This window comes from Miniopterus schreibersii, assembly GCF_964146895.1.
Source record: "Miniopterus schreibersii genome assembly, chromosome: 16".
NCBI lineage: Eukaryota > Metazoa > Chordata > Mammalia > Chiroptera > Miniopteridae > Miniopterus > Miniopterus schreibersii.
This window is the reverse complement of record NC_138116.1, coordinates 3,392,493-3,419,031: the sequence shown is the minus strand read 5'-3', so window position 1 is coordinate 3,419,031 and position 26,539 is coordinate 3,392,493. Positions and strand designations below refer to the sequence as shown.

General features: G+C 59.7%; 1 protein-coding gene across 3 annotated transcripts; it reads left to right on the top strand.

Annotated features, from left to right (window-relative positions):
• On the top strand, window positions 1-26,380 carry ITGB4 (integrin subunit beta 4). Of its 3 annotated transcripts, none has more exons than XM_081161204.1 (40): window positions 1-181; window positions 3,215-3,303; window positions 4,227-4,309; window positions 4,532-4,633; window positions 4,764-4,968; window positions 5,342-5,438; window positions 5,563-5,734; window positions 6,564-6,827; window positions 7,130-7,219; window positions 7,491-7,613; window positions 8,053-8,217; window positions 8,400-8,476; window positions 8,986-9,188; window positions 10,499-10,602; window positions 10,693-10,791; window positions 10,964-11,093; window positions 11,474-11,596; window positions 11,691-11,797; window positions 12,541-12,574; window positions 12,752-12,943; window positions 13,215-13,318; window positions 13,600-13,658; window positions 13,742-13,765; window positions 14,345-14,493; window positions 14,585-14,764; window positions 15,466-15,614; window positions 18,433-18,637; window positions 19,436-19,593; window positions 19,959-20,139; window positions 20,273-20,410; window positions 21,198-21,380; window positions 21,467-21,598; window positions 23,365-23,595; window positions 23,744-23,902; window positions 24,311-24,460; window positions 24,959-25,147; window positions 25,231-25,386; window positions 25,470-25,634; window positions 25,723-25,830; window positions 25,937-26,379. In XM_081161204.1, the coding sequence occupies exons 2-40, from the start codon at window positions 3,225-3,227 to the stop codon at window positions 26,074-26,076; spliced, it is 5,409 nt and encodes a 1,802-aa protein (XP_081017330.1). In that variant the 5' UTR covers window positions 1-181; window positions 3,215-3,224; the 3' UTR covers window positions 26,077-26,379. The 3 variants fall into 3 exon arrangements, with proteins under 3 accessions (XP_081017330.1, XP_081017331.1, XP_081017329.1); XM_081161205.1 differs by lacking the exon at window positions 23,744-23,902 and adding an exon at window positions 22,717-22,935 and having other exon boundaries at window positions 113-181; window positions 25,937-26,380; XM_081161203.1 differs by lacking the exon at window positions 23,744-23,902 and having other exon boundaries at window positions 113-181.
• Window positions 26,381-26,539: the final 159 nt, after the last annotated feature.

Sequence of the window (26,539 nt, the reverse complement as noted above, 5' to 3'; positions counted from 1 at the left end):
TGCCCCGACAGGTGCGCGCCGGGCGCAGGAATGCGGCCCGCCTGACTCACCAGCGCCTCCTTCCTACCTGCCGCCGCCCCATAAAGCGGCGCCTCCCGCCGGCCGCCCGCCCCCCGCCCAGCTCTCCCAGCGCCCGGCCGCCGAGCGCAGCAGCGCGGGGAGGGCGCCCGTCCGCGCCCAGGTAGGTGCAGCTCCCCCGGCGGGCGCGGGGCCTGGGGCGCAGGGCTGGAGGGCAGTCGGGGGCCGCCCCTCCCGTTCCCCGGCCGACGGGGCGCCCACGCTGGGACGCGGACGGGAGAGGGGAGAAGGGAGCGCCCACCCTGGCCGCCGGTGCAGGGGAGCGGGTTGGGAGGGCTGGCTGGCTTTTGTTTCCCAGTTCTTCCCCTTCCTGGAGTCTGGCAGGCGCTGGCCCTCTCTGCCCATGCTGCCCAGGGCAAGTGCCAAGCCTGCCAGGGTGTGCCCAGGGGGCAGCTGGGGGAGAGGCACAGGGGAGCTGAAGAACGTGCTTGGCCGTCAGATCTTGGACTAGAGGAAGGCAGCAGGGAGAGGGGCCTGGGTGTTGGGCGGGGGTGCAGGAGAGGTGGGCAGAAACCGGTGGGCCTGCTGGGCTGGGCTCCTTGGGGGGATTTGCGAAGAAGGTGGAAGGAACAGCCAGGTAGAGGCAAAGGCCCTCCCTGTTGGGCTGGGCAGGGCCTGTTGTGCTCGGTGCACAGTCCTGCTGGGGTCTGGGGAGTCCCTGACTCTCCTCTTGGCCAAGCACAGGCCTGCCCTCCCCACAAAGGCAGCTCAGGACACCCTTCCTCCAGGAAGCTCTCCAGACCTCATCCAACAGCCCTGGGGGCTGTGCCTACCCCTGTAACCTCCGCCAGTGGAGGCCCCCTGTCCCACCTGCTCGGCCCCTGGGTGGCCCTCTTGTTGTGGCTCTAGGTGGCTCCCTAGGGCAATGGCTGGGTTCCTCCTCCTCTGCTTATGACTTTGCCACACCCTGAACCGAAGGCCTGGGCACTAGTAGCACAGTTGTTGCCCCCGACAGAGCTGGAAGTAAAGGCTGAGGGTCCACCCCGGGGGAGAGGGGGGAGAGGAGCACTTGTGGGACAGCAGGGGAGGGGTTCCTATCTCCTTGACCCTGATTTCCGTGGAGGGGCCAGGAAATGGGAAAGTGGGAAGGGACAGCGCTGTGGTGGTCCGGTGCACATGTGCTAAGCTGGTCCCATGGGTGGAAGGGAGCGTGGGTGTAGGGAGAGCTCTGAGCCTCTGCCCTTGTGGGTCACAGCGTGTGTCCATGTTTGTGGACGGTCTGGGTGTGCTGCAGTGTGACAGCCTTCAAGGAGGCAGTCACATACTCCTGGGACCTGGCTGGTACACGGTGGGGCCCAGGGTGGCCTGGAGAGCGCCCACCCAGCCCGCCATAGCCACATCCTCTGATAAGCCCACCATCCTAACTTTTATATGAAATTACATTGTTTTTAATACTGACAACTACTTTTAAAACTTTATGAACACTCGTTGAGTCAAACAAAACACTCTCTAGTGCATGGCTAGCCTAACTCCTTGTGACAGCCGCTGAGGATAACCTGAAGGTCAGACAGGGGTCCCATCCGGGCTCCCCCACTGCTGGCTGCAGGGCGGGGAAGCCCAGCAACGTGTGCCTTGTCTCATCTGGGAAATGGGGATAATGCAGCACCCCCACGGGCTTCTGTGCAGATTAAACGGCAGGTACTGAAGTGCTGGGCTCAAGCCGCTATGTGCCCAGCCTATGGGCTTGGGAGGGGAGAGTAAGAGCGTGCTGGGCCCTCCAGTGCCCATACCTGCATGTGAATTGGTGCCCCAGGGAGGCCTGAGTGTGCTGCCTGTATTGTGTGGGTGTGGGTGTGGCATGTGGGTGTGGGTGTGGGTGTGGTGCCCGAGGCTTCAGGAAAGTCATTTCCCTCAAGGAGCCCAGCAGGCTCTGCCTGTGGAGGTGTTGGAGCTCCGAGTGGCCTCCTGGGGCCCCACCTGCCTTGGAGGGAGGAAGATAATGCTTCCTGTCCCCTCCGCTGGCCTCCCCGGAACTGTAGGGGCCTCAGCCCTCCAAAGCCTGCCCTGCCTTACTAGCCCCGGACTGAGAAAGGATCCAAGGAGTGGGGCCAATGGGCATAGCATGGTCTTAAGTCACCCTAGAGAAAGAGGACAGGTTAACTTTTTTTTCTTAATTTTTATTTATCGATTGGTTTTAGAGAAAGAGGGAGGGAGAGAGAGATTCGTTGCCCCATGTGTTTCTGCATCCATTGGTTGCTTCTTGTATGTGCCTCGACTTGGGATCAAACTGATGCTCTAACCAACTGAGCTACCAGGCCAGGGAGGAGGCCAGGCCATCTTTTAAAAGGTCTCAGGGGTGCCTGTGCCTGCCCTGAAGACCACTGATGAGTTGAGATGGTTTAATAGTGAACCCAAGGCAGACAGGGCACCTGGGGTGGCTGGCACCGTGTGCATATGTGTATGGGGGGAGCTGGCACAGTGTGTATATGTGTATGGGGGGGAAGTTGGGTGTACAGTCTACCTCCAGGCTAACTTTTGAAAGAGTGAACTACTCAGAGGCCTCAAAAACTCAACTTCGGGCAGGCAGCAGTGGCTGTAGGTCAGGGGACCCCCACTTTGATGAGCCAGGCAGCCGTTAAGGAACCCAGCTGAGGACAGGGCGCCCCCATCTCACTGTCTGAAGGCCCCAGATATTAGGAGGGCCCCTCTCCTCATGGCTGCACCACCCTTAACAGAGGGGAAGTGAGCCAGGACAGAGAGGGGGCAGGAAGGGAGAGCCAGGCCCTCTGGAGGTAACCCCCTGTTGGGAGACCCTATCCCTGCCCTGCCTGACCCAGGCCCACTGGGGTCTGACAGGCAGTCAGAAGGAGCCCCACCCTCAAGCGCCCAGTGCAAAGACCTGGCACTGGGATAAGCTCAGAGCCCAGAGTCTCAAAGGCAAGAGGTGGGGGCCTCCCTGGGCAGGGGGCAGGCCACAGAGCATCCAGCCACTCCAGGGGGGGCATTGGAAAAGAAGAGTCGGAGACCCTGGGTCCTGCCGCTCCCTCGGTGATGGCCTTAGAGCATCACCGAGGCCTGCAGAGCCCCAGGTTCCGCGCTGTGCAGTGAGAAAAGAATTGCCTGGCCTGCGGGGCTCTGATGGGGACCCCGGGAGCTGATGGCTCACGCGCTGACGTGAATTGTTGCTGTCTTGCAGGAGGAAGAAGATGGCAGGGCCACGTCCCAGCCCGTGGACCAAGCTGCTGCTGGCAGCGCTGCTGAGCGTCAGCTTCCCTGGGGGTATAGGTGAGTCCCACACGCCCCTACCCTCTGTCACACGGGGGCCTCTCATGGGGTGTCTCGCCCAGACACTCACTCGGCCATTCAGCAAATGGACCCCTGCACTCGGTGGGGGCTGGGGAACCATGAGGCCTGTGGCTCTAGAACCGGGGAAGGAGGAGACTTGGTCTGGAAGAGAGAGAAGATGCCCACCCAGAGAATGGAGGCACCTGCAGGACGTGCTGAGGCCTCGAATCCCGAATCCAGAGGAGAGTGAGACCGGTGACTCCACCTGCTCTCCGAGCGCCAGCAGTCAGGCGTGGCGGGAGCTGGCTCCTATCCCTGAAATTTGAAATTTGGCCTGTGGGTGGCAGCCATGTTGATAGGGTGAAGCAGACCCTGGGGCAATATTTACACCCTAGAGATTGGCAACTGCTGGTCAGGGCCTCCGCTGCCTCACCAGACCCATTGTTAAACGTTGATAACAGGTCATGGCCTGGGGCCCACTGTGCACACTGGGTACACATAGTAGGTCTTTACTGTGGTTTTAACTGAATGGAACCAAAGGGAATCCCAGGAGTTTTACCTCACTCATTTACTCACGACCTACTGCATGTCAGGCCTTGGGCTAGGCGCTGGGGACCCAGCAATAAACAAGACAGACACAGTCCCCTTTGTCCTGGAGGAGCGGGTGAGGGGTGGCCAGCAAATAGGCCAGCACCCCTGTCCAGCCCCCACCATCCTTCCCTCCGAGTGAGTGAGAAGTGACAGGCGTGAGCCCCGGGCTGCCCGTTTGTAGCTGTGCTACCCGGGCAGACCAGTGACACCAGCCCCTCCGTTTCCTCCTCCGCGCGCTGGGGAGAGGTGCCTGCTCTCAGGTGCGGATGCAGGCGGGGCGGGGCCGGGCTTGGGGAGCTCCAGCTCAGTGGTCTGCCTGGTCCCCCACCCAGCCAACCGCTGCAAGAAGGCCCAGGTGAAGAGCTGCACCGAGTGCATCCGCGTGGACAAGGACTGTGCCTACTGCACTGACGAGGTGAGCTGCTCCCGCTCACCAGCCTGGGTGCCTCACCTTGCCACCCCCCCAACCCCCACCCGCTCTGGCCAAGTCCATACTGGCCACACCCTCAGCCCAGCCTCCTGCCAGGTGGGTGTGGGAGAACAGGCAAGGGTCAGGAAACTCAGGGGCAACAAATCCAGGGTTGGGACAGCCAGGGGACAGGCACTGCGCCCCCTGACCCCATCTCCTTCCGGCCAGACATTCAAGGACCGACGCTGCAACACCCAGGCAGAGCTGCTGGCTGCGGGCTGCCGACTGGAGAGCGTGGTGGTCATGGAGAGCAGCTTCGAGATCACAGAGGTGCCCCGGGGTGGGGGTCAAGGGAGCTGGGACTCCATGCTCAAGGCTGGCTGTGTATGGGGGTCCACTGTGTCCCCATTGGGTCTTTGGAGTGACCCTCCAACCAGCTGTCGTCCTTCCCTGGTCACAGGAGACCCAGATCGACACCACCCTGCGTCGCAGTCAGGTGTCCCCCCAGGCCCTGCAGGTCCTCCTGCGACCCGGCGAGGAGCGGCACTTTGAGCTGGAGGTGTTTGAGCCGCTGGAGAGCCCTGTGGACCTGTACATCCTCATGGACTTCTCCAACTCCATGTCCGACGATCTGGACAACCTCAAGCAGATGGGGGAGCACCTGGGTACGGCTGGGCCAGCGTGGAAGACAGAGGGGCAGGGTGTGGACCGGGTGGCCTCACCCGGCTAGCTGGGCACCTGCTCAGGAGGCCAAGGCTCAGGACAGATACACCCACCCCCCAAGGAAGGACAGGACATTGGAACCCCCAGAACTCCCCACATTCTTCGGGGGGCATCCTCAGGGTCTGGACCCTGGGACCCCTGAGTCCCATTTCCCTCATCTGTAAATAGGGACGGGGGCTACTGTGAGCATGAACTGTGTCCAGCATGCAAAGTGTCCACAGAGGTCATCCCCCCTCTTCCCCCCGAGCCAGCCCCGGCCCCCCGTGTTGATGGGGTGCTTGGGCTCAGCTGCCCTCTCTTCCTGTTGACACCCAGCCCGGGTCCTGAGCCGGCTCACCAGTGACTACACTATTGGATTTGGCAAGTTCGTGGACAAAGTCAGCGTCCCACAGACAGACATGAGGCCAGAGAAGTGAGTGACCCGGTGGGCAGGAGCCCTGGCCTTCAGCTGAAATGAGCCAGGGGCAGCTTCCCAGAGAGGATGGGCGCAGGAGAAGGGGGTCCTCTCCCCTGATCCCCCCGACCTTCCCCCGCAGGCTGGCAGAGCCCTGGCCCCACAGCGACGCTCCCTTCTCCTTCAAGAACGTCATCAGCCTGACCGAAGACGTGGCTGAGTTTCGGAGGAAACTGCAGCAGGAGCGGATCTCCGGCAACCTGGACGCCCCCGAAGGTGGCTTTGATGCCATCCTGCAGACGGCCGTGTGCACAGTGAGCGCCAGGGAGGGCCCTGCTGCCCTAGAAGAGGGTTGCGCCGCAGGGGCACGAGCTGCCCACTGGCCTGCCCTGAGGCCAGACAGAGGCGCCCATGTCCAGAGACACCCTGGACTGCTGGGAGCCGCAGTCCCTCAACCTGAGCAGCCACAGCCTGCTTTGGCATTGGCCCGCAAGGCAGACGGGAGCCTGGAGTTCTGGAATCTTCTGTGCCCTGAGGCCAGCCTCCCACCCAATCTCCTCACTAATGCCAGTCTCCAGCTGTGCTGGGCACCTGAAGAAGGCCCTTCGTTTTATGGGCACATCAACTTCGTTCATTTTGAAAGTAATATACCCATTTAATAGACGGTTTGGAAAACAAAGAACAGAAATTTCCCTCCACTTCGCCACCATCAGACAGGCAGCCACTGATGTCCCACCAGCATATTTTGTTTCCTTCATTTTATATGGTTGGAATCAGTGTACTTTTAATTCTGAAACTTGCTTTTTTTCCCCACTTAATGCATTTCTCTTTTGTAAAACAGTTTTTAAAATCATCCCAAATATTGTCTGTCACAATGCCATACACTGCTATACCTACTGTAACCAGCCTTTTACATTTAACATTGCACGGGGTACATTTTCCTGTGCAGTTAAAATATTCTCAAGGGTGGTTAAGATCTTGGGTGACAGTTGAATGGACCTGGTTCAGATCTTGCACGGTGCCCACCTTGTGCACATACCCACGCCCATTTCCTGTCCCACTTTCACTGTCCTACACGACAGTGCAATGAATGTCCTCAGCTGGCAGCCTGCTCGACCCACACCCCCTCCTTGCTCTCCCCAGAGGGACATTGGCTGGCGCCCTGACAGCACCCACCTGCTGGTGTTCTCCACCGAGTCCGCCTTCCACTATGAGGCCGACGGAGCCAACGTGCTGGCTGGCATCTTGAACCGAAATGACGAGGAGTGCCACCTGGATGCCACAGGCACCTACACCCAGTACAGGACGCAGGACTACCCATCTGTGCCCACCCTGGTGCGCCTGCTGGGCAAACACAACATCATCCCCATCTTCGCCGTCACCAACTACTCCTACAGCTACTACAAGGTGTGTGTGGGGGTGGCCTGGGGCCTCGAGGGGCGAGAAGGGGGTGGGGTGAGGGTCCAGGGAACTTCTCACACATCCCTTCTCCCTCCCTCCCCAAAACTGTCCGCACCTCCAGAGTGTGCCCATCTCCCAACCCAGCTCCCAGGCTGGCGGGGGCTGAGCAGGCAGACTCTGGACGATGCCAGCAGGTTTCAGACCTTAGCGAACCCGTCTGCAAAGCGGGGACAGCCCTGAGCTGCGGTCTAGATTCCACAAGATGACACTGGTCAAGGCTTACCCCGGGCCTGGGTTCTCTCCCGCAGAAGCTGTACACGTACTTCCCTGTGTCCTCGCTGGGCGTGCTGCAGGAAGACTCGTCCAACATTGTGGAGCTGCTGCAGGAGGCCTTCAACGTGAGGGGCACCGCCAGCGCCAGTCCCAGGCCTTCCGGGGCGGGGATGGGAGGAGGCCCAGTGGGCAAAGGGTGTCTCCAGTCGGGGTTGAGAAATAGGATAGGCCAGTGAGGAAGGGTCCCTGGGGAGCCCACCCAGGCCTGGCCCCAGGCTCCTGCGGGCCCTGCCACCTTGACTCCGCCCCAGCCCTCCATGCAGGGGCGGAGCACAGCCAGACCCCAGTGGGGGAGCCCAGGCTCCCCCAGACCACTGATCACTGGCTCTCCTTTAGCGTATTCACTCCAACCTGGACATCCGGGCCCTGGACAGCCCCCGCGGCCTGCGGACAGAAGTCACCTCCAAGATGTTCCAGAAGACAGAGACTGGGTCCTTTCACATCCGGAGAGGAGAAGTGGTAGGCTCCCATGGGGCCCCGGGGCAGGGACAGGCGCAGCGCCCTGCGGGGGGTCAGCCTGAGATGAGGTCAAGAGCGTGGCCTCCAGTGTCAGACTGGCCTGGGTTCCAAGGCCGCAGGGTCAGCCCCTTGGATGAGCTGGGCACCTTCCTCAGCCAGCCTGTGACCTCATCGTATAGTGGGATCCCTCTGCATGGAGCTCAGAGGGTTGCTCAGATGAGTGAGTGGGCCACGGGGGCTCTTGTTACTGTCACTGCTAGTGGTACGTGACTGTGCCCAGGAGGAGCAAGTTTCCAGCCCTGAGGAAGAGCGGGCAGGGAGCTGGGGGTCAGGAGCCAGGCCCATCCCGAAGCTTGAGGGCCACAGGCCTTCAGACACCACTGCCCACCCCCCAGTTGCCCGGCCGGGCCTGCCTTGGCTGACAGCAGGGTCCCTGCAGGGCACCTACCAAGTTCAGCTTCGGGCCATCGAGGATGTGGACGGGACACACGTGTGCCAGCTGCCAGAAAACGACAGGAGGGGCAACATCCACCTGAAGCCTTCATTCTCCGACGGCCTCAGGATGGACGTGGGCATCATCTGCGACGTGTGCGCCTGTGAGCTGGTACGAAGCGGCCCCGGGCGGGGGGAGGAGCTGAGCCGCAGCCCCGAGCCCCGCGCCCGGCAGCGGAGCTTCCTGTGGCCAAGTCACCCTCGAGGGGCACCCTGAGGGAGGGGCAGAGGCAGTAGGAGTGTCCAGTGGCCCTGGCCCCTCCCCACACACACCCCACCATGTTCTCGTTCTAGCAAAAAGAGGTAGGGTCGCCTCAGTGCAGCGGCAACGGGGACTTCATGTGCGGACACTGTGTGTGCAACGAGGGCTGGTGAGTGTGCGACGCCCGGATGCCAGCAGGCCCTGACCCTGGGTGCGCCACATACACCTAGCTAGGAGAGGGCACCCCAGCTGTTAGGTGCGTCCAGTTCAAAGCACTTTGAACTACATAGATACGTAGGCTGTATTTGCAAAGAGGTGCAAAACTCAGGCCACTGTGGCTGTCAGGGCGTGGGGGCCGGGTACTGGGGACAGACACCAGAGGGAGACCGACTGTTCGTTCCATACCTTTCGTATCTTTAGTGTTTTGCATGTATCAATCAGAAATGAGCTCATAAATAAAGGGTAGTAAAGACTCTAAAAGTTTCAAGACATTGAACACATCTTTCGTTAGGAAGGGACCCAGGGGACTGAGGTTTGAGTCAGTTCAGCCACTACTGTCTGCGTGGCTTGGAGCCACCTCGGCCCTCTCAGAGCCTCGGTTTTCTCATCTGTCAAATGGGATGGTAAAAGCCCCAGCCTCGTCCCAGGCTGTGGGGAAGTGACTGGCTCCTTCCTCAGGAGTGGCAAGACCTGCAGCTGCTCCACGGGCTCCCTGAGCGACATACAGCCCTGCCTGCGGGAGGGAGAGGACAAGCCATGCTCGGGGCGAGGCGAGTGCCAGTGCGGGCGCTGTGTGTGCTACGGCGAAGGCCGCTACGAGGGCCAGTTCTGCGAGTATGACAACTTCCAGTGTCCGAGAACCTCCGGGTTCCTCTGCAACGGTGAGCTCAGCAGCCACGGTGGCCAGTGCTGGTGGCCTGGGTGCCCAGCCCCTGCCCTGCCCTACTGGTCTCCCCACAGGACCAGTTTGGGAGAGCCAGGCTGAGAGTCAGAATCCCCAAGTTCAGACCTAGCCCTCCTCCGGACTCCCCGGGTGCCTCCCCCAAGTCCAGCACCAACCTGGATCTCTGTTTCCCTCTACAAACTTGATGCCTAAGGCCAGTGAGATAGTCCCCTTGTGCATAAGCTGGGCAAGGCCACGGAACTGAGATGGGTGCCACATGGAAGGATTGCATGGTTGAATGGAAGAGTGAATGAAAATCCACTCATCAAATGCTTATTAAGCCCCAATTGTATACTTGCCACTGAGGGTCGAGCCCCTTTTGTCCATTCTTGCTGTTCTCCGACATCTCTCTTCTCCAGCTGTCCATCCCAGAATGTGCTCAGAGAAATGAAAGGAGAACCTAGTACATCTGGAGAAAGGCAGAGCTGGGGGAGAGGAGGGGAGGAGGCAAGACCAGAATGCAAGGGGTTTGGCTTCCAGTCCAAGGTGGACCCAGGTCTAGTCTAGTCCAAACTTTTTCTTAAAGAGCCAGAAAATAAATGTTTTCAGCTTTGTGACCCGTATGATCTCTGTCACAACTACTCAACTCTGCCATTGTAGCAGAAAGCAGCTATAGACAATACGTCAAGGGAGTGCAGCTGTGTTCCAATAAAACTTTTGCAGAAACAGGTAGTGAGGTGGACTGGCCTGCAGGCCGTAGTTAATCAACCCTTATTCTAATCTAAGGATATTGGACTTTATCCTTTGGGCAAAACAGAGTCACTTGAGGTTTTGATTTCATTTTCTAGCTCTTTGTATGTTAACCTTGTGTCCAGACACCTTGCTAAACTCACATATGAAATCTAATAATTTATCTGTACATTTTTCTTGATATTTTGCGTATATTCCTGATACTTGCAAGTAATGACAGTTTTATTCCTTACTTTCCAATACTTTTATGTTTTATTTCTTTTTCTTGCTGTATTGCATTGGCCAAGACTCAATAGAGGTTCTTACGCAGGGGAGCCACACGATTGGATTTGTGTTTTGGGATGGTCACTCTGACTGCAGAGTGGAAAATAGAAGGTGGGATGGAGGGGAACAGATAGAGAGGAGAGTCCAAGAAAATGAGGAGCAGATGGCTCTGCCCCTGGTTGGAGACACCCTCGCTTTCAAGACTCAGCCCCCGCAGGTCCTTCCCGGCAGGTGGGCAGCCCGGACTGCAGGTGTGAATGGGCTCTCCTCTCCCTTCCCTCCTCCTCTCTGCAGATCGGGGGCGCTGCTCCATGGGCCAGTGTGTGTGTGAGCCTGGCTGGACAGGCTTGAGCTGTGATTGTCCTGTCAGCAATGCCACCTGCATCGACAGCAATGGGGTAGGCCTGGGCATGAGGCTGGCAGAGGAGGGCCCCAGCCAGGCATGGGTAGGGGTGCAGGTGGCTCACTGGTGCCTCCTGTCACCTCAGGGCATCTGTAATGGGCGTGGCCACTGCGAGTGTGGCCGGTGCCACTGCAACCAGCAGTCCCTCTACACAGACACCACCTGTGAGATCAACTACTCGGCGGTGAGTCCAGGATTGCTGGGGGGTGGGCAGGGGGACCCTGGGCACAGGGCAGGGTGGACAGGAGGGGCTGAGCCTGGTGCCGTAGGAGCCGGACAAGCGTGCGAGGCTGGGGGTATGGGCCCGCTAAGGCCTGCGCAGCACAGTGTTCATCTGTTCCTCCTCTCCCACCCAGGTCCGTCTGGGCCTCTGCGAGGACCTTCGCTCCTGCGTGCAGTGCCAGGCCTGGGGCACTGGTGAGAAGAAGGGGCGCACGTGTGAGGACTGCAGCTTCAAGGTCAAGATGGTGGATGAGCTTAAGAACGGTACGGGGCAGGGGCTGAGGATCGGGGTGCTGAGAACCTGGGCGAGGGGGAACTCAGTGGGGTAGGAGGTGTCACTTACCTGGGCAGGGCTATGGAGCTGGGGCAGGGGCAGGAACACAGCAGGGGTATACGTGTCAGGCCATTCGGGTACACAGCTTCCTCTCCTCTAGGTCAGATAACATTTTCTAGAAGCCCAGCTCCTAGGTGATGCTCAGGAGTGGGGGGTAGGGGGCCCAGAGTTGCAGGCTTTGGTGCTCCTGCTCAGGGCAGAGCCCCGTCTCTGTGCCAGGGGACTCTGGTTCTTTGCCAGGGAGATCCTGGGGTGGACGGGGTGGGCCCTGGGATGGGCGGCGGGCCCTGCTGACTGCCTGTGGGTGCAGCGGAGGAGGTGGTGGAGTACTGCTCCTTCCGTGACGAGGAGGACGACTGCAACTACAGCTACACCGTGGAGGGCGACGGCTCCCCCGGGCCCAACAGCACCGTCCTGGTGCACAGGAAGAAGGGTGAGCGGGCGGCCGGGCGGAGGCGGGCAGGCGGGCGGGCCGGCCGGGCGGGCCCAGGGAGGGCACCACCTTCCTCCTCCGCTTCCCTCCGCAGACTGCCCCCCTGGCTCCTTCTGGTGGCTCGTGCCCCTGCTGATCTTCCTCCTGTTGCTCCTGGCGCTGCTGCTGCTCCTCTGCTGGAAATACTGTGCCTGCTGCAAGGTGACAGCTCCCCCAGGGTCCCCATCAGGGTCCCCAACCCCCCCAGGGTCCTCGTAGCTGTCAGAGGCCAGGTGAACTCACATCTGCCCAGCTCAGTACCCTCCCCACCCCAGCCCCTCACCTCTGCCAACCATTCGCTGGTTCCCTGGGAGCACCTGCCCTGGGGTCAGTCACATGCAAAGGGCCTGGGAGCCAACAGCCCTGCCCACCAGGAGCTGACAGTCTCATTGGGGAGAACAGACAGGAGACAGGAAAGCCTGGGGGATGGCACAGCACGGGGTACTGAACTGTAGGCCGAGGCAACACTCTGTAGTTACCGCCAGTGTTGTTGGATGTTAGTGTGTGTTACAGAGCAAGAGTTCTGTAAGCAAATACATCTAATCTCTCAGGATTTCTGCAGGACTTCTCAGAGCCTTTGATTCGTTGTATGCGTAGTGAAACTCTAATTCGGGTATGGGGAATGAATTTGGTGCTTCCCAAATGGGTTTGATCACAGAACTTTACAGAGAATCTCACAAGACAAAGGTCCCATGGCACAAGCTTTGGGAACCCTCTGCCCCCATCACCCTCTGTACCACCCTGTGTGCCCCACACCTAGATCCTTACAAATGCCTGGATATCCTGCTATCGGGGGGAGGCACTGTGGCCCCTCTGGACCACTGCTGTGGGGGAGGGGGAGCACTGGAGGGCTTTACCTGGGCTGGGCAGCTATCCCAGCCCTCATCCCGCCCCTTGTCCCCTAGGCCTGCCTGGCACTTCTCCCTTGCTGCAACCGAGGTAAGGGCTCAGCATCATCAGGGGCGGTGGGGCTCTGACCACTTTTCCCCAGCTGGGGTGGAGGGGAAGTGAGGACTGAGTCTAGAACAGAGGAGGGGGGCCCTGGGGTTCCACCTGAAGGGTGGTGGCTCTGAGGACCCCAGGGAGGGACCTCACACTGAGAACCCTGTCCCAAAGGTCACATCGTGGGCTTCAAGGAAGACCACTACATGCTTCGGGAAAACCTGATGGTCTCAGACCACCTGGACACACCCATGCTGCGCAACGGCAACTTCAAGGGGGTCGACAGGGTCCGCTGGAAGGTCACCAACAATGTGCAGCGGCCTGGCTTTGCCACCCACGCTGCCAGCACCAACCCCACGGAGCTGGGTAAGGCCCGGGCTGGGTGCTGCAGCCCTGGCCATGCCCTTGGCACCTGGGGCCTGTTCACTGCTGTTCCAGGTCCGGGATCACACCATTCCTGTTTCCTTTGGGTGTTGGCTGCGGGCACGGGCCTGGCCACCTGTACCCTTCGTGATGGTGCTCCAGGCCTCAGGCCCCCAGCGGCCAGTTGCCCCCCATCCTAGCATGGCTCCTGAAGAGGTTTCTGTGGTGCCCACCATACGGGGGGCTAACGACCCCACCCCTGCCTGCCCCCCAGTGCCCTACGGGCTGTCCCTGCGCCTCGCCCGCCTTTGCACCGAGAACCTGCTGAAGCCTGACACCCGGGAATGTGACCAGCTGCGCCAGGAGGTGGAGGAGAATGTGAGGATGGGCTCCCCCGGGCGCGGGCGTGACCGGTGGGCGGGAGAGCGCGCGGGGCCGGGAACCTGGGGCTTCCAGGGTCCGAACGGGCCTCCTTGGGACGCGCCTGCCGTGGAGTCGCCCTGGGGTCTGTTCCCTGTGAATGTTCCTGAGCGCGATGAGGCCCTGGGCGTGCCCGCGGGGGGCCCTCGGCCGGCCTGGACAGGTCCCCGGGTCCGGATGGCTCTGGTAGAGGCCCCCCAGGGCCCCAGCCTCACGGTCCTCCCTTGCCCGCTCTGCAGCTGAACGAGGTGTTCAGACAGATCACAGGCTCGCACAAGCTCCAGCAGACTAAGTTCCGGTGGGTCCTGGGTGCGCGGGGTTGGGTGGGGGAGCTGCCCCAAGCGCCCATCTGGCTCACGGTCCCCACTTTATCCCCTACAGGCAGCAGCCAAATGCCGGGAAAAAGTGAGTTGAAGACACGGGTGGGACAACCTAGCCCCAGCCAGCTGCCCCCACTGCCCCTGCTCCACCCCTCGCCCCCTTTCTGTCCCATAACAAGGGAAGACCAGGTGTCTGTCATACATTAGGACCTACATTCAAGAAATACTAATGTGAAGCCCTCACTGTGAGCCAGCCCTGGACAGGCAGGCAGACCACAGGGAGCCAAAGGGACAGCTCAGGACCAGGGTGGCCCCGTGCGATCTGAGGTTAAGGTTAAGTAACTTGCCCAAGGATACCTGGCGACTAAGAAATAGGGCCAGGATTTGAACCCAGGCGTTAGCGCCTACACCCTTAGCATCTTTGCTGCCCTGCATCTCCTGGGCAAAAATAGCCCCATTTCCCAGATGAGGCCACTGAGGCTCAGGGAGGCTTAGCTGAGGCCACCATGGGCCTCCATGGCTGCCTGGCTCTGAAGAACCTGTACTTTTTTGCTGCCCCATATCTTGTCCCTTGATGGGGAGAGGACAGGCAGGAGCGGTGCAGAGGGACAAGTGCCAGCCTCCTGGCCAGCCTGACCCCTTCCCACCGGACCCCCCTCCCCAGGCAGGACCACACCATTGTGGACTCGGTGCTGATGGCACCCCGCTCGGCCAAGCAGTCCCTGCTGAAGCTGACGGAGAAGCATGTGGCCCAGGGCGCCTTCCATGAGCTCAAGGTGGCCCCTGGTTACTACACCCTCACTGCGGACCAGGGTAAACAGGCAGCTCCCCCAGCAGCTCACTGTCACCTCCACGCCGGTGTGGACCCTGCCCCAGGTCTGACCCCCCCCCAACACCCACCCAGATGCCCGGGGCATGGTGGAGTTCCAGGAGGGCGTGGAGCTGGTGGACGTGCGGGTGCCCCTCTTCATCCGGCCTGAGGACGACGATGAGAAGCAGCTGCTGGTGGAGGCCATCAATGTGCCCATGGGCACCGCCACGCTCGGCCGCCGCCTGGTGAACATCACCATCATCAAGGAGCAGGGTCGGTCAGGGTGGGAGGGGCCGAAAAGGGGGCCTGGGGGCCCTTGTATTCGAGTGGAAGTGGGGTTTGGCTGTGTGTCCTAGGCAGGTCACTTAACCTCTGTGAGCCTTGGTTTCACCATCTGTAAAATGGGCACAGGCTCTTATATGGGGTGTGTGGCTGTCCAGCTCCACACGGAGCCTCTGTTATAATCACGGGGTGCTGGGTCCGCCTGGAGCCATCCCACATCCCTCCCCTGTTCTCTCCCTTAAGGCCTTTGACTGGGGGATTGAATGGGCCTCCCTAGGATGCCAGGATATCAGAGCGGGAAGGAGCTGGGGCTTCAGTGTGCCCAGGCCGATCTAGAGGGTGGACAAGGCTTTGTGCCATGGCCACCCAAGCTGCCCTCCCTACCTGCTCCTTGGACTCAGGGCCTCATCTCTGAGGCCACCGCCTGGCCTCCTTTCTCTGCCCTGACCCTCCCAGGATGTCTGTTGGACACTGTTCCAGCCTCTTCAACTTTTTCTGGAAAAATTTTCCATCCCCTTTTTCTGCCCTCCCCAGAGAGTGGTGGGGTGAGGGGTGGTGGGGTGAGGGGTGGTGGGTGAGGGGTGACAAACACACTCCTGGAGTCTGGGCTGGGCTGGGCTGGGCCAGAGGAGGAGCAGGAGTTGAGAAGGGACTGAGGTTGGGACCCGCTGACTGTCCTGGGCCCCTTGCAGCCAGCGGGATAGTGTCCTTTGAGCAACCTGAGTACTTGGTCAGTGGCGGGGAACAAGTGGCCCGCATTCCCGTCGTCCGGCGCATTGTGGACAACAGCAAGTCCCAGGTCTCCTACCGCACACAGGACAACACTGCGCAGGGCAACCGGGTAAGGCTCCACCGTGGGGTTGAGGGCACATCCCAGGGGCCCCGTGGGAGCAGCACATGGCAACTGCCTGGGTCCCTGCATGCTTATGGTGGCCCTGGTTGGCCTCCCAAGGACATGTCTACCTGCTCTCTGGCCACCCTGCAGCAGGGGTGTCTTCTTGCTCACCAAAAGTGCCAGTGACACTCTGGGTGAGGCCCCATCGCTGCCAGGGACTGAGGCCAGGGACATTCCGGACCACTCGTGTCCGCTTTCCAACAAACCCTTCATAGAGAAACAGACTCCCTGTTTGCCCCAGGCCAGGGCCTTTGGGCTTCTTGAGGTGAGATCACAGCCCTCAGGTTCTGGGGCAGACTCCCCAAGGGCTGTCACTGCCCGGCAGGCCCTTCCATGTCCAAACCTCAAGAGCAGCCTTTCAGGGCAGGGAGTGGCATGTGTGGGCTGGTGTCCCCTTTATCACTGGGTCGCAGTCTCAGGGAGCAGCCAAATCCAGGTGGTGGACATATTTGGTTTGGCTTACAGATTTGTTTATTTGTATTTCTGAGTTTATTGCCAACATTTAAAAACTAAAAATATTCCAATCAAAAGTTAACTCAAGCCCTAGCCAGTTTTGCTCAGTAGTTAGAGCAGACTGAAGGGTCCCAGGTTCGATTCCAGCCAAGGGCACCTACCTCGGTTTTAGGCTCAGTCCCTGGCCTCTGTTGGTACTCGAGCGGGAGGCAGCCAATCGATGTGTCTCTCTCACATCGATGTTTCTACCTCTCTCTCTTTCTCCCCCTTTCACTCTCTTTGAAAAACAATGGAAAAAATATCCTCGGGTGTGGATTAAAAAAAAAAATTAGCCCGACCAGGCGTGGCTCAGCAGTTGAGCATTGACCTAGGACACAGGAAATCGCTTTTTGATTCCCAGCCAGGGCACAGGCCCAGGTTGCTTGATCCCCCAGCAGGGGGGTGCAGGAGGCAGCCAATCAGTGACTCCTCACTCCTCATTGATGTTTCTCTCTCTCTCCTTCTCCCTTCCTTTCTCTGAAACCAATAAAGATATGTTTAAAAAAATTAACTCAAAAAGCAATAAAATCTAGTCTTCCTGGGCCCACAGGCCCATTCGGCAAAGGCAGGGAGAATGTGCTTGGCAGGTCCCAGCAGCCCGGCCACACCCAAATCATCAGCTACTTTTTTTTTTTTTAAATATATCTTTATTGATTTCAGAGAGAAGAAAGGAGAGGGAGAGAGAGAGATAGAAACATCAATGATGAGAGAGTCATCATTGATCGGCTGCCTCCTGCACGCCCCCAACTGGGGATCGAGCCCGCAACCCAGGCATGTGCCCTGACCTGGAATCGAACTGCAATCTCCTAGATCCTAGGTTAATGCTCAACCACTGAGCCACACTTGGCCAGGCCTACTTCTTTTTTGTTTGTTTTTTAATATATCTTTATTGATTTCAGAGAGAGGAAGGGAGAGGGAGAGAGAGAGAGAGAGAAACATCAGTAATGAGAGTCATTGATTGGCTGCCTTCTGTGCGCCCCCGATTGGGGATCGAGCCTGCAACCTGAGCATGTGCCGACTGGGAATCAAACCATAATCTCCTGGATCCTAGGTCGATGCTCAACCGCTGAGCCCCTCCAGCCAGGCTCGAATCTTCTTTTTATTGGTAGGAACAGTTTTAATTACTGATTCAAGGCTCCCAATAGAAATTCCAAAGAAGAATTTGTATGGTCAGAAATTTCACTGAATAGGCCATAATATACAAGAGATTTTTGGCTACTCTATTGTGCTCTTATAAAAATGCTTGGTATTTAACTATTTTTTAAAAGTTACTTATTTCTCAACTTTTTATTTTGAAACACTTCAAACCTACTGAAACAAAGGGAAAACTAATAAAATTAGTACATATGTACCCTTTCCATAGATCCACCAGTTGTCACTGTTTGCTTTCTCTCTCTTTCTATACAGATCTGTATACATGTAAGATATAGATACAGACATATCTATAGTCCTATATCTTTATGACTGTAGAGAGGAAGGGAGAGAGGCCCCTTCTGTTTAGTTCTATTTGCTGAACTCTTCAAAGTTGTAGACTTCATGTAGACCCCAAACACTTCTGCAGGCACTTTCCAAGAACAAGGTCATTCTGCAAAACCACAACACAATTACCAAACTTAAAAAACTTCACATCATACTCATACCTAATAATTAGCTCATATTCAGATCTCCCTGTGTTCACTTGTCCCAATATGTCCCTGATTGCTTCCCCCCACTCCAGGAACCAGAGATCTGACATTGCAGTCTGCCTCTGTGTGTCTTTGGGCTCCTTTAATCCAGAGCAATTCCTCAGCTTTGTCTTTCATGACTTCGGCATTTTTAAAGCACCCCCCGCCCCCGACAGCCCACGTGAATTGTCTTGCAGGTGTCCTGCTTTTCTTAAACTTGTCTCCCTTTCTGGGTTTTGTAGCATTTGGATTTGCCTGGAATGCACAGTGGGCCAGAGTAGCTGTGCCTGGAATTGAAATGTTAGTCTTGGAGCGCCACCTAGTGGTGTCATGTAAGGATTGCCCACACACACTCCCACGCGTTTCAGTGGATTCACTGCTCACTCATGGGACACTCAGGAAAGCTCTGGGGCGTTGAAAGTAGAAAGCCAGAGCTGACGGGGGCACCCCACCCAGGAGGCAGGACCTGGGGCCTGGAAGGATCCTGTAAAGCTTCCATATAAACTTGAGCCATGTTGTGTCTGCGGAACAGCCTGTGTGTGGTGGTCTGCAGTATCCATGAGGTTGGGGTGGAGTGTGTGGCTGATCTAACCCCTTCCCACTCCCAGGACTACATCCCCACGGAGGGCGAGCTGCTGTTCCAGCCTGGTGAGACCTGGAAGGAGCTACAGGTGAAGCTCCTGGAGCTGCAGGAGATGGACTCCCTCCTGCGGGGCCGCCAGACCCGCCGCTTCAACATCCAACTCAGCAACCCCAAGTTCGGGGCCCGCCTGGGCCAGCCCCACCTGGCCACTGTCATCATTGGGGACCGAGGTGGGCAGAGCCTGGGGTCCATTTAAGCAGGTGGGGAGGGAAGGCTGAGGCCCTCTCACTGAAGGCTGCCAATCTTAGCGAGTAAAAACACAGGACGTCCGGTTACATCTCCATTTCAGATAAACAACGAGCACATTTGCAGTATAAGTATGTTCCATGCAATATTTAGGATATACTTACCCTAAAAAAAGTATTTGTTGTTTATTTGAAATTTTAATGAATCTAGGTGTCCTGCATGCTATCTGGCACCCCTGCTCTCAACCAGAGAGGCTGGGGCCATGTGGCCACTGGCCTGCTGCAGGTGCAGTAAATCCCACCATTAGGCCTTAGCCCTTTGACTTGCGCCTTAGTTTCAACTAAAATGCAGTTGTTTCCAGTAGGGGTGAAACTGTTAGTTCTGCTGGGTCCTTAGCCTCCAGTCTGCAAGCACCTCCCTAAAAGAGGCTTGTGGAAAAAATGGGAGAGGAGGGAGGATTCTTGGGGCGGGGGGAGGTAGAGTAAATATCCTCATTTGGAACATTCCCTTGGCTGACAAGGGAGAAAGAGGGGCAGATGATCTCCCTCCTCCTCCTGATTTTTCCAAAGACCCTCCTGGGTCCTCCACCAAGCTGGGCAGGATACCCCTGCAGCACCAGTGGGGGCACCAGCCAAGAGAGAGCGGGGCAGCTGTCGGTTGATTGCAGCCGGTTGTCTCCCTGGGCCTCCTGCGCCCCCTGGTGGTGAGAGTGGGCTCCTGCCCTCCTCAAAGAGGCGCTGTCTGAACTGGCTGCCCCGCCTGACTGACTGCACCCACTACAGACCAAGTGGACCAGAGCTTCAAGGACCAGACCGTGTCATCATTCCCAGTGCCCTACGGTGACCTGGGGGCCCCACAGAACCCCAATGCCAAAGCCGCCGGATCTCGGAAGATCCACTTCAACTGGCTGCCCCCTCCTGGCAAACCAATAGGATACAGGGTAAGGTGGGGGGCGATGAGGGAGGTGGAAGCCACCACTGGGGAGGTGGCTTCCCAAGGCCAGAGGACCCTGAGGGAGAGCAGAGGGCATGCGAGGCCCCAGTGGGCAGAGCATGATTGGGGGGGATCTGTGCCCAGGGAGCTTTCAGACACTTTCTCTCCTTCCTGGAATATGACCCCTCCCCGCACCTGGGAGACACTCCAGCTCTGCCCCAGCCCTGCTGTGTGAACCTGGCAGGTCACTCAACCCCTTGGAGCCTTGGTGTCTCATCTGTACAAAGGGGACAGGAGGGCAGGAGGTCATTGGAGGCACCAGCTGCTCGGGCACTCAAGTTCCCCACTAACCAGCCCCTCCCCTGGGAGCAGGTCAAGTACTGGATCCAGGGTGACTCCGAGTCCAGCGGCCACCAGCTCGAAAGCAAGGTGCCCTCGGTAGAGCTCACCAACTTATACCCGTACTGCGACTATGAGATGAAGGTGTGCGCCTATGGAATGCAAGGCGACAGCCCCTACAGCTCCCTGGTGTCCTGCCGCACCCACCAGGAAGGTGAGGCCTGGCCATGACCATCCGTCCGTCCCTGACACCTGATGCCTGTGCCCAGCCCTGCCTCCCTACCTCCCAGGACTTACCCTCTTTCTGCCACTGACAGCTCTCTTCCTGCCCGCCCCCCCCCCCCCAGTACCCAGTGAGCCAGGACGTCTGGCTTTCAACGTTGTCTCCTCCACTGTGACCCAGCTGAGCTGGGCTGAGCCAGCGGAGACCAACGGCGAGATCACTGCCTATGAGGTCTGCTACGGCCTGGTCAATGAGGACAACCGTAAGGACCTGGACCCCTCCTCCTGCCCCCAGGGGTGGCAGCCATGGAAGGGGAGGGGGCAGAGATTGGGAGGGAGGCCACACTGTCCTGCTCAGTGGATAAGACCCTACATCTGGTTGCCTGAGGCATCATTAGGCTTGAGGTCAGGTTTAGGCCAGGTTGCATTCAGAGGTCAGGCCCAGAAGCATCCAGGGCTGGAGGGGATAGAAGGCCTGAAATTATACATGTACCATGGGGTCACTGGTAGGGGTGCCTTCCCATAAAGTAACCAGAAGGGCTCATTTTTTAATTTTTTTTAAAATATGTGCTTATTGATTTTTAGAGAGAGAGGAAGGGAGTGGGATAGATAGAAACATGGATGAGAGAGAGAAACATCATTAATTAGCCGCCTCCTGCATGCCCCCTACTGGGGATCTACCCTGACTGGGAATCGAACTGGTGATCTCTTGGTTCCTGGGTCTACACTCAACCACTGAGCAACACCGGCAGGGCAGAAGGGCTCATTTTACACTGTTATCTTAGAGTAGAGCTGCCAGATTTAGTAAATAAAAACAGAGGACACCCTGGATTACAGATAAACAGGCTTTTTATGTACATTTCATGTGATGAGCCCTTTGGAGAGTTGGTGACATTTCTCTAAACCAGTCATACCCAGGTTCTCAGGGGTTGGCATGCCCCAGGAGTTCCTGCCTTGTTCCCCAAGCCCCTGGGTCCTGCTATGTCAGAGGCAGGGCCGGGACCAGGCTGGGACCTGGATGCCCCCCCTGAAGCACTCCCCTTGCCCCAGGACCCATTGGGCCCATGAAGAAGGTGCTGGTGGACAGCCCCAAGAAGCGGATGCTGCTCATTGAGAACCTGAGGGAGTCCCAGCCATACCGCTACACGGTGAAGGCGCGCAACGGGGCAGGCTGGGGGCCCGAGCGGGAGGCCATCATCAACCTGGCCACCCAGCCCAAGAGACCCATGTCCAGTGAGTGGTGGATGGGGAGGCCTGGGGCAAACGGGGTGCCAGGAGGCCAAGGCTGGGTCCTGGCTCACCCCCTCCCTCCCCTGCAGTCCCCATAATCCCCGACATCCCCATTGTGGACGCCCAGAGTGGGGAAGACTACGAAAGCTTCCTCATGTACAGCGATGACGTTCTGCGCTCCCCGGCCGGCAGCCAGAGGCCCAGTGTCTCTGACGACACAGGTGGGTACGCTGGGATCCCTGAGAGGAAGGTGGGGGTTGTGGGTAGAGGGTGGGGCTGTCACTAGTGTCCAGAGACAACAAAGGGGCCAGTGACCACTGGGCGTGAAGGCCAAAACTAAAAGTCCCCTCTCAGGCCAATAGTTTGGCAGGCACAGAGGGGACAGAGCCGACAGGTGGGCGAGGACAGGGAGACGGACGTGAGCTGGGGGCAGATGCTGACGGACTCTGCCGGTGTGCATGGACTCATGCCTGTGGGACCACGTGGAAACAGCTTTGCACGGACAGGCTCGCCAGCTGTGTCATGGTGTCAGAACCCTCGGGTGGCCTCCTGAGACAGGGCTATGTGGGCGGAGGCGGGCGTGGCCCAGGAGCCCGAGCGCGGCTTGCCCTGTTCTTTCTCCCTCCTTGATCCCACACACTGTGGTGCAAAGAGCCCTCGCGGCTGGGACTCCCAGCTACACAGCTTTAGCTTCTGGCTCCACTGTGGGAATTCGGATAAACCACTCACCCTCTCTGTGCCTCAGCTTTCGGATCTGTAAAATGGGATGCCCGTCGCATAAGGCCATGAGTGAAAACCCTCCAGGACTGTATTTTTCATTCATGCCTCAGTGAGCACATACCTGCCCTAAGGGGGGGCTGAGCTTGGGCTTCAGGACCCCTAAGCCTGGGGGTCTTGAGAGGGCTCAGGGTCTGGGCTAAAGAGGGACTGGTGTGACTCAGGTGCCCCCGTTCAACGGCCACCGACACTACCTGTGAACATTCTGGCTTCTGCAGCTGTCCCTGGGAGGCTGGCCAGGGAGAGACCATTCTCTCCATTACACGGGCGGGAAACTGAGGCTCAGAGCAGGGAGCCCGCGCAGCGCCACCCCTGGTCCCCCGCCTGGTCCAGGGGCCTCTCCTCCTCGGCGGCCACCCAGGCTGCCCGGGCTCATCCGCGGGGCCCTGGGCCCGCCCGCGGCGCGCGGGACGAGGGTCCGCCGGTCGCCTGGCTCCCCGGCCCTGCCGTGCGCCCCAAAGAGCCGGAGGAGCGCTCCCGTCGCGGCGCCGCCACCCTGCCGGCCCCCCCGCCCGCGCGCCCGCCCGCCGGCGGTGCCAACGCGCCCTTCGTTGTTCCCAAGGCGCCGGCTGGAAGTTCGAGCCGCTGCTCGGGGAGGAGCTGGACCTGCGGCGCGTCACGTGGCGGCTGCCCCCGGAGCTCATCCCGCGCCTGTCCGCCAGCAGCGGGCGCTCCTCCGACGCCGCCGAGCCGCCCCCCGGGCCCCCCGAGGACGGCGCCGAAGGGGGCGCCGGGGGCGCCGCGGGCGAGGGCGGCGGCGCCGCACCCGGGCCCCCCGGAGGTGACCGGCCGCGCCCCGCGCGCCCCGGCCCCGCGCGCCCCTCGGCTCGCTCGCTGCGGCCAGGCTGCCCCATCAGGGCCCGTCTCCTGCCCAAGGAGTGGAGGCAGACCCCCCCAGAGCCAAGGGACCCTTAGGGCAGGCGCTTGGGCTCTCCCCAGGGCAGGGCTGCCTGCGGGGACAGTGTCTCCAGCTGGCATCAGCGGTGCTCACTGTCCACAGCGGCATCCTGCCTGGCGGGAGAATGCGGCTGCAGAGGCCTGTGTGGCCCCTTGGACTCCTCCGGGGACATCGGGCCTCTGTCCCTCAGGGGCCAAGGGAGGCTGGTTGTATTTATTTACGCCAGGACCTCTAGAGGATAGGTAATCCCCCAACTCCCAGGGCGCCAGGTCTGGCGCTGGCCTGTCCAGGTGACCCGGTTCTCCCCTGCAGAGCACCTGGTAAACGGGCGGATGGACTTTGCCTTCCCGGGCAGCGCCAACTCCCTGCACAGGATGACCACGACCAATGCCACCTATGGCACCCACCTGAGCCCACACCTGCCCCACCGAGTGCTGAGCACCTCCTCCACCCTCACGAGGGACTACCACTCGCTGACCCGCACGGAACACTCGGGCACGCTGCCCAGGGACTACTCCACCCTCACCTCCCTCTCCTCCCAAAGTGAGTGCCCGCCACCAACCCTTCCTCTCCTGCTGACCCCTCCTCTCTTCCAGCTCCCGGAGACTCGGGCTGCTGGCCTGCTGTCCCCCTGCCGGTCCTCCAACACACACACTTCCTGCGCCCTCACTGCTGTTTTGTCCCACCCTAGGCCTCCCTCCCATTTGGGAAGACGGGAGGAGCAGGCTTCCGCTGTCTTGGGCCTTGGGGTCCTGGAGTCGGGCTCAGATGAAGGGGTTCCCCCCTTCCAGGGACTCACCAGACTCTATAATCCTGGCTGGGCAGCCAGCAGCGCCTTCTTGGGGCCCAGGTAGTACAGGGTGACCATCCTGTCTCCGCAGCTGTCCTGCTCCATCTGTCATCCATGGCCCATTGCAGTCACTGCCTGTGACCCCCGCCTTGCACTCCATTCCATCCACATCAGCGCTGATGCCTAACAGCCTGTCTTCCCAGGGGTGCCGGGCTGGGGCAGGAGGGGCCAGGCCAGCTGAGGGGTGGGGGTCTCACAGTGCTTGCCCTCTCTTGGCACTGGCAGGGCCCACACCCACGCTGAGGACATGCGGGAGGTGCTGGGTGGCCTGGACAGGGTGTTGCAGGATGAGTGAGCCACCTGGCCCGCAGTCAGTGTAGATGCGACAGCTGAGGGAGGTCAGGGGTTGAACTAGGACTCCTGCCCAGGGACCCCTGCCCCAGGCTGACTGTGACCTCCTGTCTCTAGGTTCCCGCTTGGCTGCAGGTTTGCCCAACACACCCACCCGCCTGGTGTTCTCAGCCCTGGGGCCCACGTCTCTGAAAGTGAGCTGGCAAGAGCCGCAGTGTGAGCGGGCACTGCAGGGCTACAGCGTGGAGTACCAGCTGCTGAACGGCGGTGAGGCCCCGTGTTGGGACACCCGGGGGCACACGGCTGTGGCAGGAACGCACCCAAGTCCCTTGAACACTAAAGCTCCCCCACCCCACCCCCAGCCAAGAGGGTCTCACTTCCATGCCCCGCACCGCCCCGCATTGTGCCCTCCCTCCTCAGCCCTCATCATCTCCCCGGGACTCCAGGTTTTCCCTGTGCTGGGCGTTGCCTAATGAGGCCTCGCTGGCCTCGGGGCCCATGGCCTCTGCTGGCCTAGGAGATGCCTTTGTGGGAACTGGGAAGTGGCACCTCCCTGGGCAGCGTAGCCGGGGCTCATAAACAGCCAGAACAAAGGTGGGACTTCAGGCCCCACTCATCCCTTGTATAGTGTACCACCTGACCTATCATGCCACCCTAGGCTGGCCCCAAACCACAGCTGATCCTGCGTGGGTGATGGGGATCGGGCCAGCAGTAGGAGTAAAGCTGCTGCGTCTGCCCCCGCCCCCGCCCCCACTCCCACTCCAGGTGAGCTGCGTCGGCTCAACATCCCCAACCCCAGCCAGACTTCAGTCGTGGTGGAAGACCTTCTGCCCAACCACTCCTACGTGTTCCGCGTGCGGGCCCAGAGCCAGGAAGGCTGGGGCCCGGAGCGCGAGGGTGTCATCACCATTGAGTCACAGGTGCACCCTCAGAGTCCACTCTGCCCCCTGCCAGGTGAGTTGCCACCATCACCACCCCTGCCCCCACGGCTGCCCCCACCCATCCACACACTGAGCCTCTCCCTCTGCTGCCCCCAGGCTCTGCCTTCACTCTGAGCACCCCCAGTGCCCCGGGCCCACTGGTGTTCACAGCCCTGAGCCCAGAATCACTGCAGCTGAGCTGGGAGCGGCCCCGCAGGCCTGATGGGGATATCCTGGGCTACCTGGTAACCTGTGAGATGGCCCACGGAGGAGGTGCTGCTCGCCCCAGGGCCAGGGGTGGCCAGGGGAAGGGTAGAGAGGGAGCCACAGAGGCTAAAGGCATCTTCCTTGCCCAGGGCCAGCCACTACGTTCCAGGTAGATGGCGACAGTGCTGAGAGCAGGCTGACGGTGCCGGGTCTCAGTGAGAACGTGCCCTACAAGTTCAAGGTGCAGGCCAAGACCACCCAAGGCTTTGGGCCGGAGCGAGAGGGTATCATCACCATTGAGTCCCAGGATGGAGGTAGGGCCCCTTGCCCTTGTCACCCCCATCCTTTCTTGGACCACACCTCCTTGCACCATCCCCTGAGTGGCTCATCTGTCTCCTCTAGGGCCCTTCCCACAGCTGGGCAACCATTCCGGGCTCTACCAGCACCCACTGACAGGCGAGTACAGCAGTGTCACCACCACCCACACTACCACCGAGCCCTTCCTGCTGGGTAGGTTGCCAGGTGGGGGTTCCTGGCTCTCCTGGGGGAGCACAGAGCTAACAGAGGAAGAGAGCAGGTACCTAGACAGGGTCCTTCAATACCTCTTCCCCTGTAGATGGACTGACCCTGGGGTCCCAGCGCCTGGAAGCAGGAGGCTCTCTCACCCGGCATGTGACCCAGGAGTTTGTGAGCCAGACGCTGACCACCAGTGGGACTCTCAGCACCCAGGTGGACCAACAGTTCTTCCATACCTGAGCTCCCCACCCCGACCGGGCTGTGTCCTAGAACCTGGGTCCCCACTGCTCCCTCCCCTGCCTGGTGCTGCCTCAGCTCCACCATCCTTGGATCCCTGGTGGCCCCACCCACCCGCATGCTGACCACAGGACCAGTGCCTCTGGGGATGGGTGTCCTCTGGGAGGCATGAAGGGGGCAGAGGTCCCAGAAGGACCTTCTGGCTGCCCCCGCCCACCACACCCAGGCTCATTTGTAACCAAAGAGCTGGGACCAGCATGACAAGGACCCAGCTTTATTCTGCACTTAATAAAAGATTTTGCTACCGCTGGGCCTGCCCTGCCCGGTCTTCTGGGGCCTGCCCAGGGAAGGGGAGCAGTTCTGACCCCCACCCTTCTCCAGTTCCCAAGCGCACACCCACCTCTAAAGGCAGGCAGATATTGTGGTCTGAGGCACAACTTTATTTTGTTTGGTTGGTTTTTTAAAT

Coding starts and splice junctions, on each gene's coding strand:
- ITGB4 (XM_081161205.1), top strand. CDS start 3,225: ATGGCAGGGCCACGTCCCAGCCCGTGGACCAAGCTGCTGCTGGCAGCG. Junction 12,575..12,751: donor TCTCCCTTGCTGCAACCGAG/GTAAGGGCTCAG, acceptor CCTGTCCCAAAG/GTCACATCGTGGGCTTCAAG. Junction 13,659..13,741: donor CTCCAGCAGACTAAGTTCCG/GTGGGTCCTGGG, acceptor TATCCCCTACAG/GCAGCAGCCAAATGCCGGGA.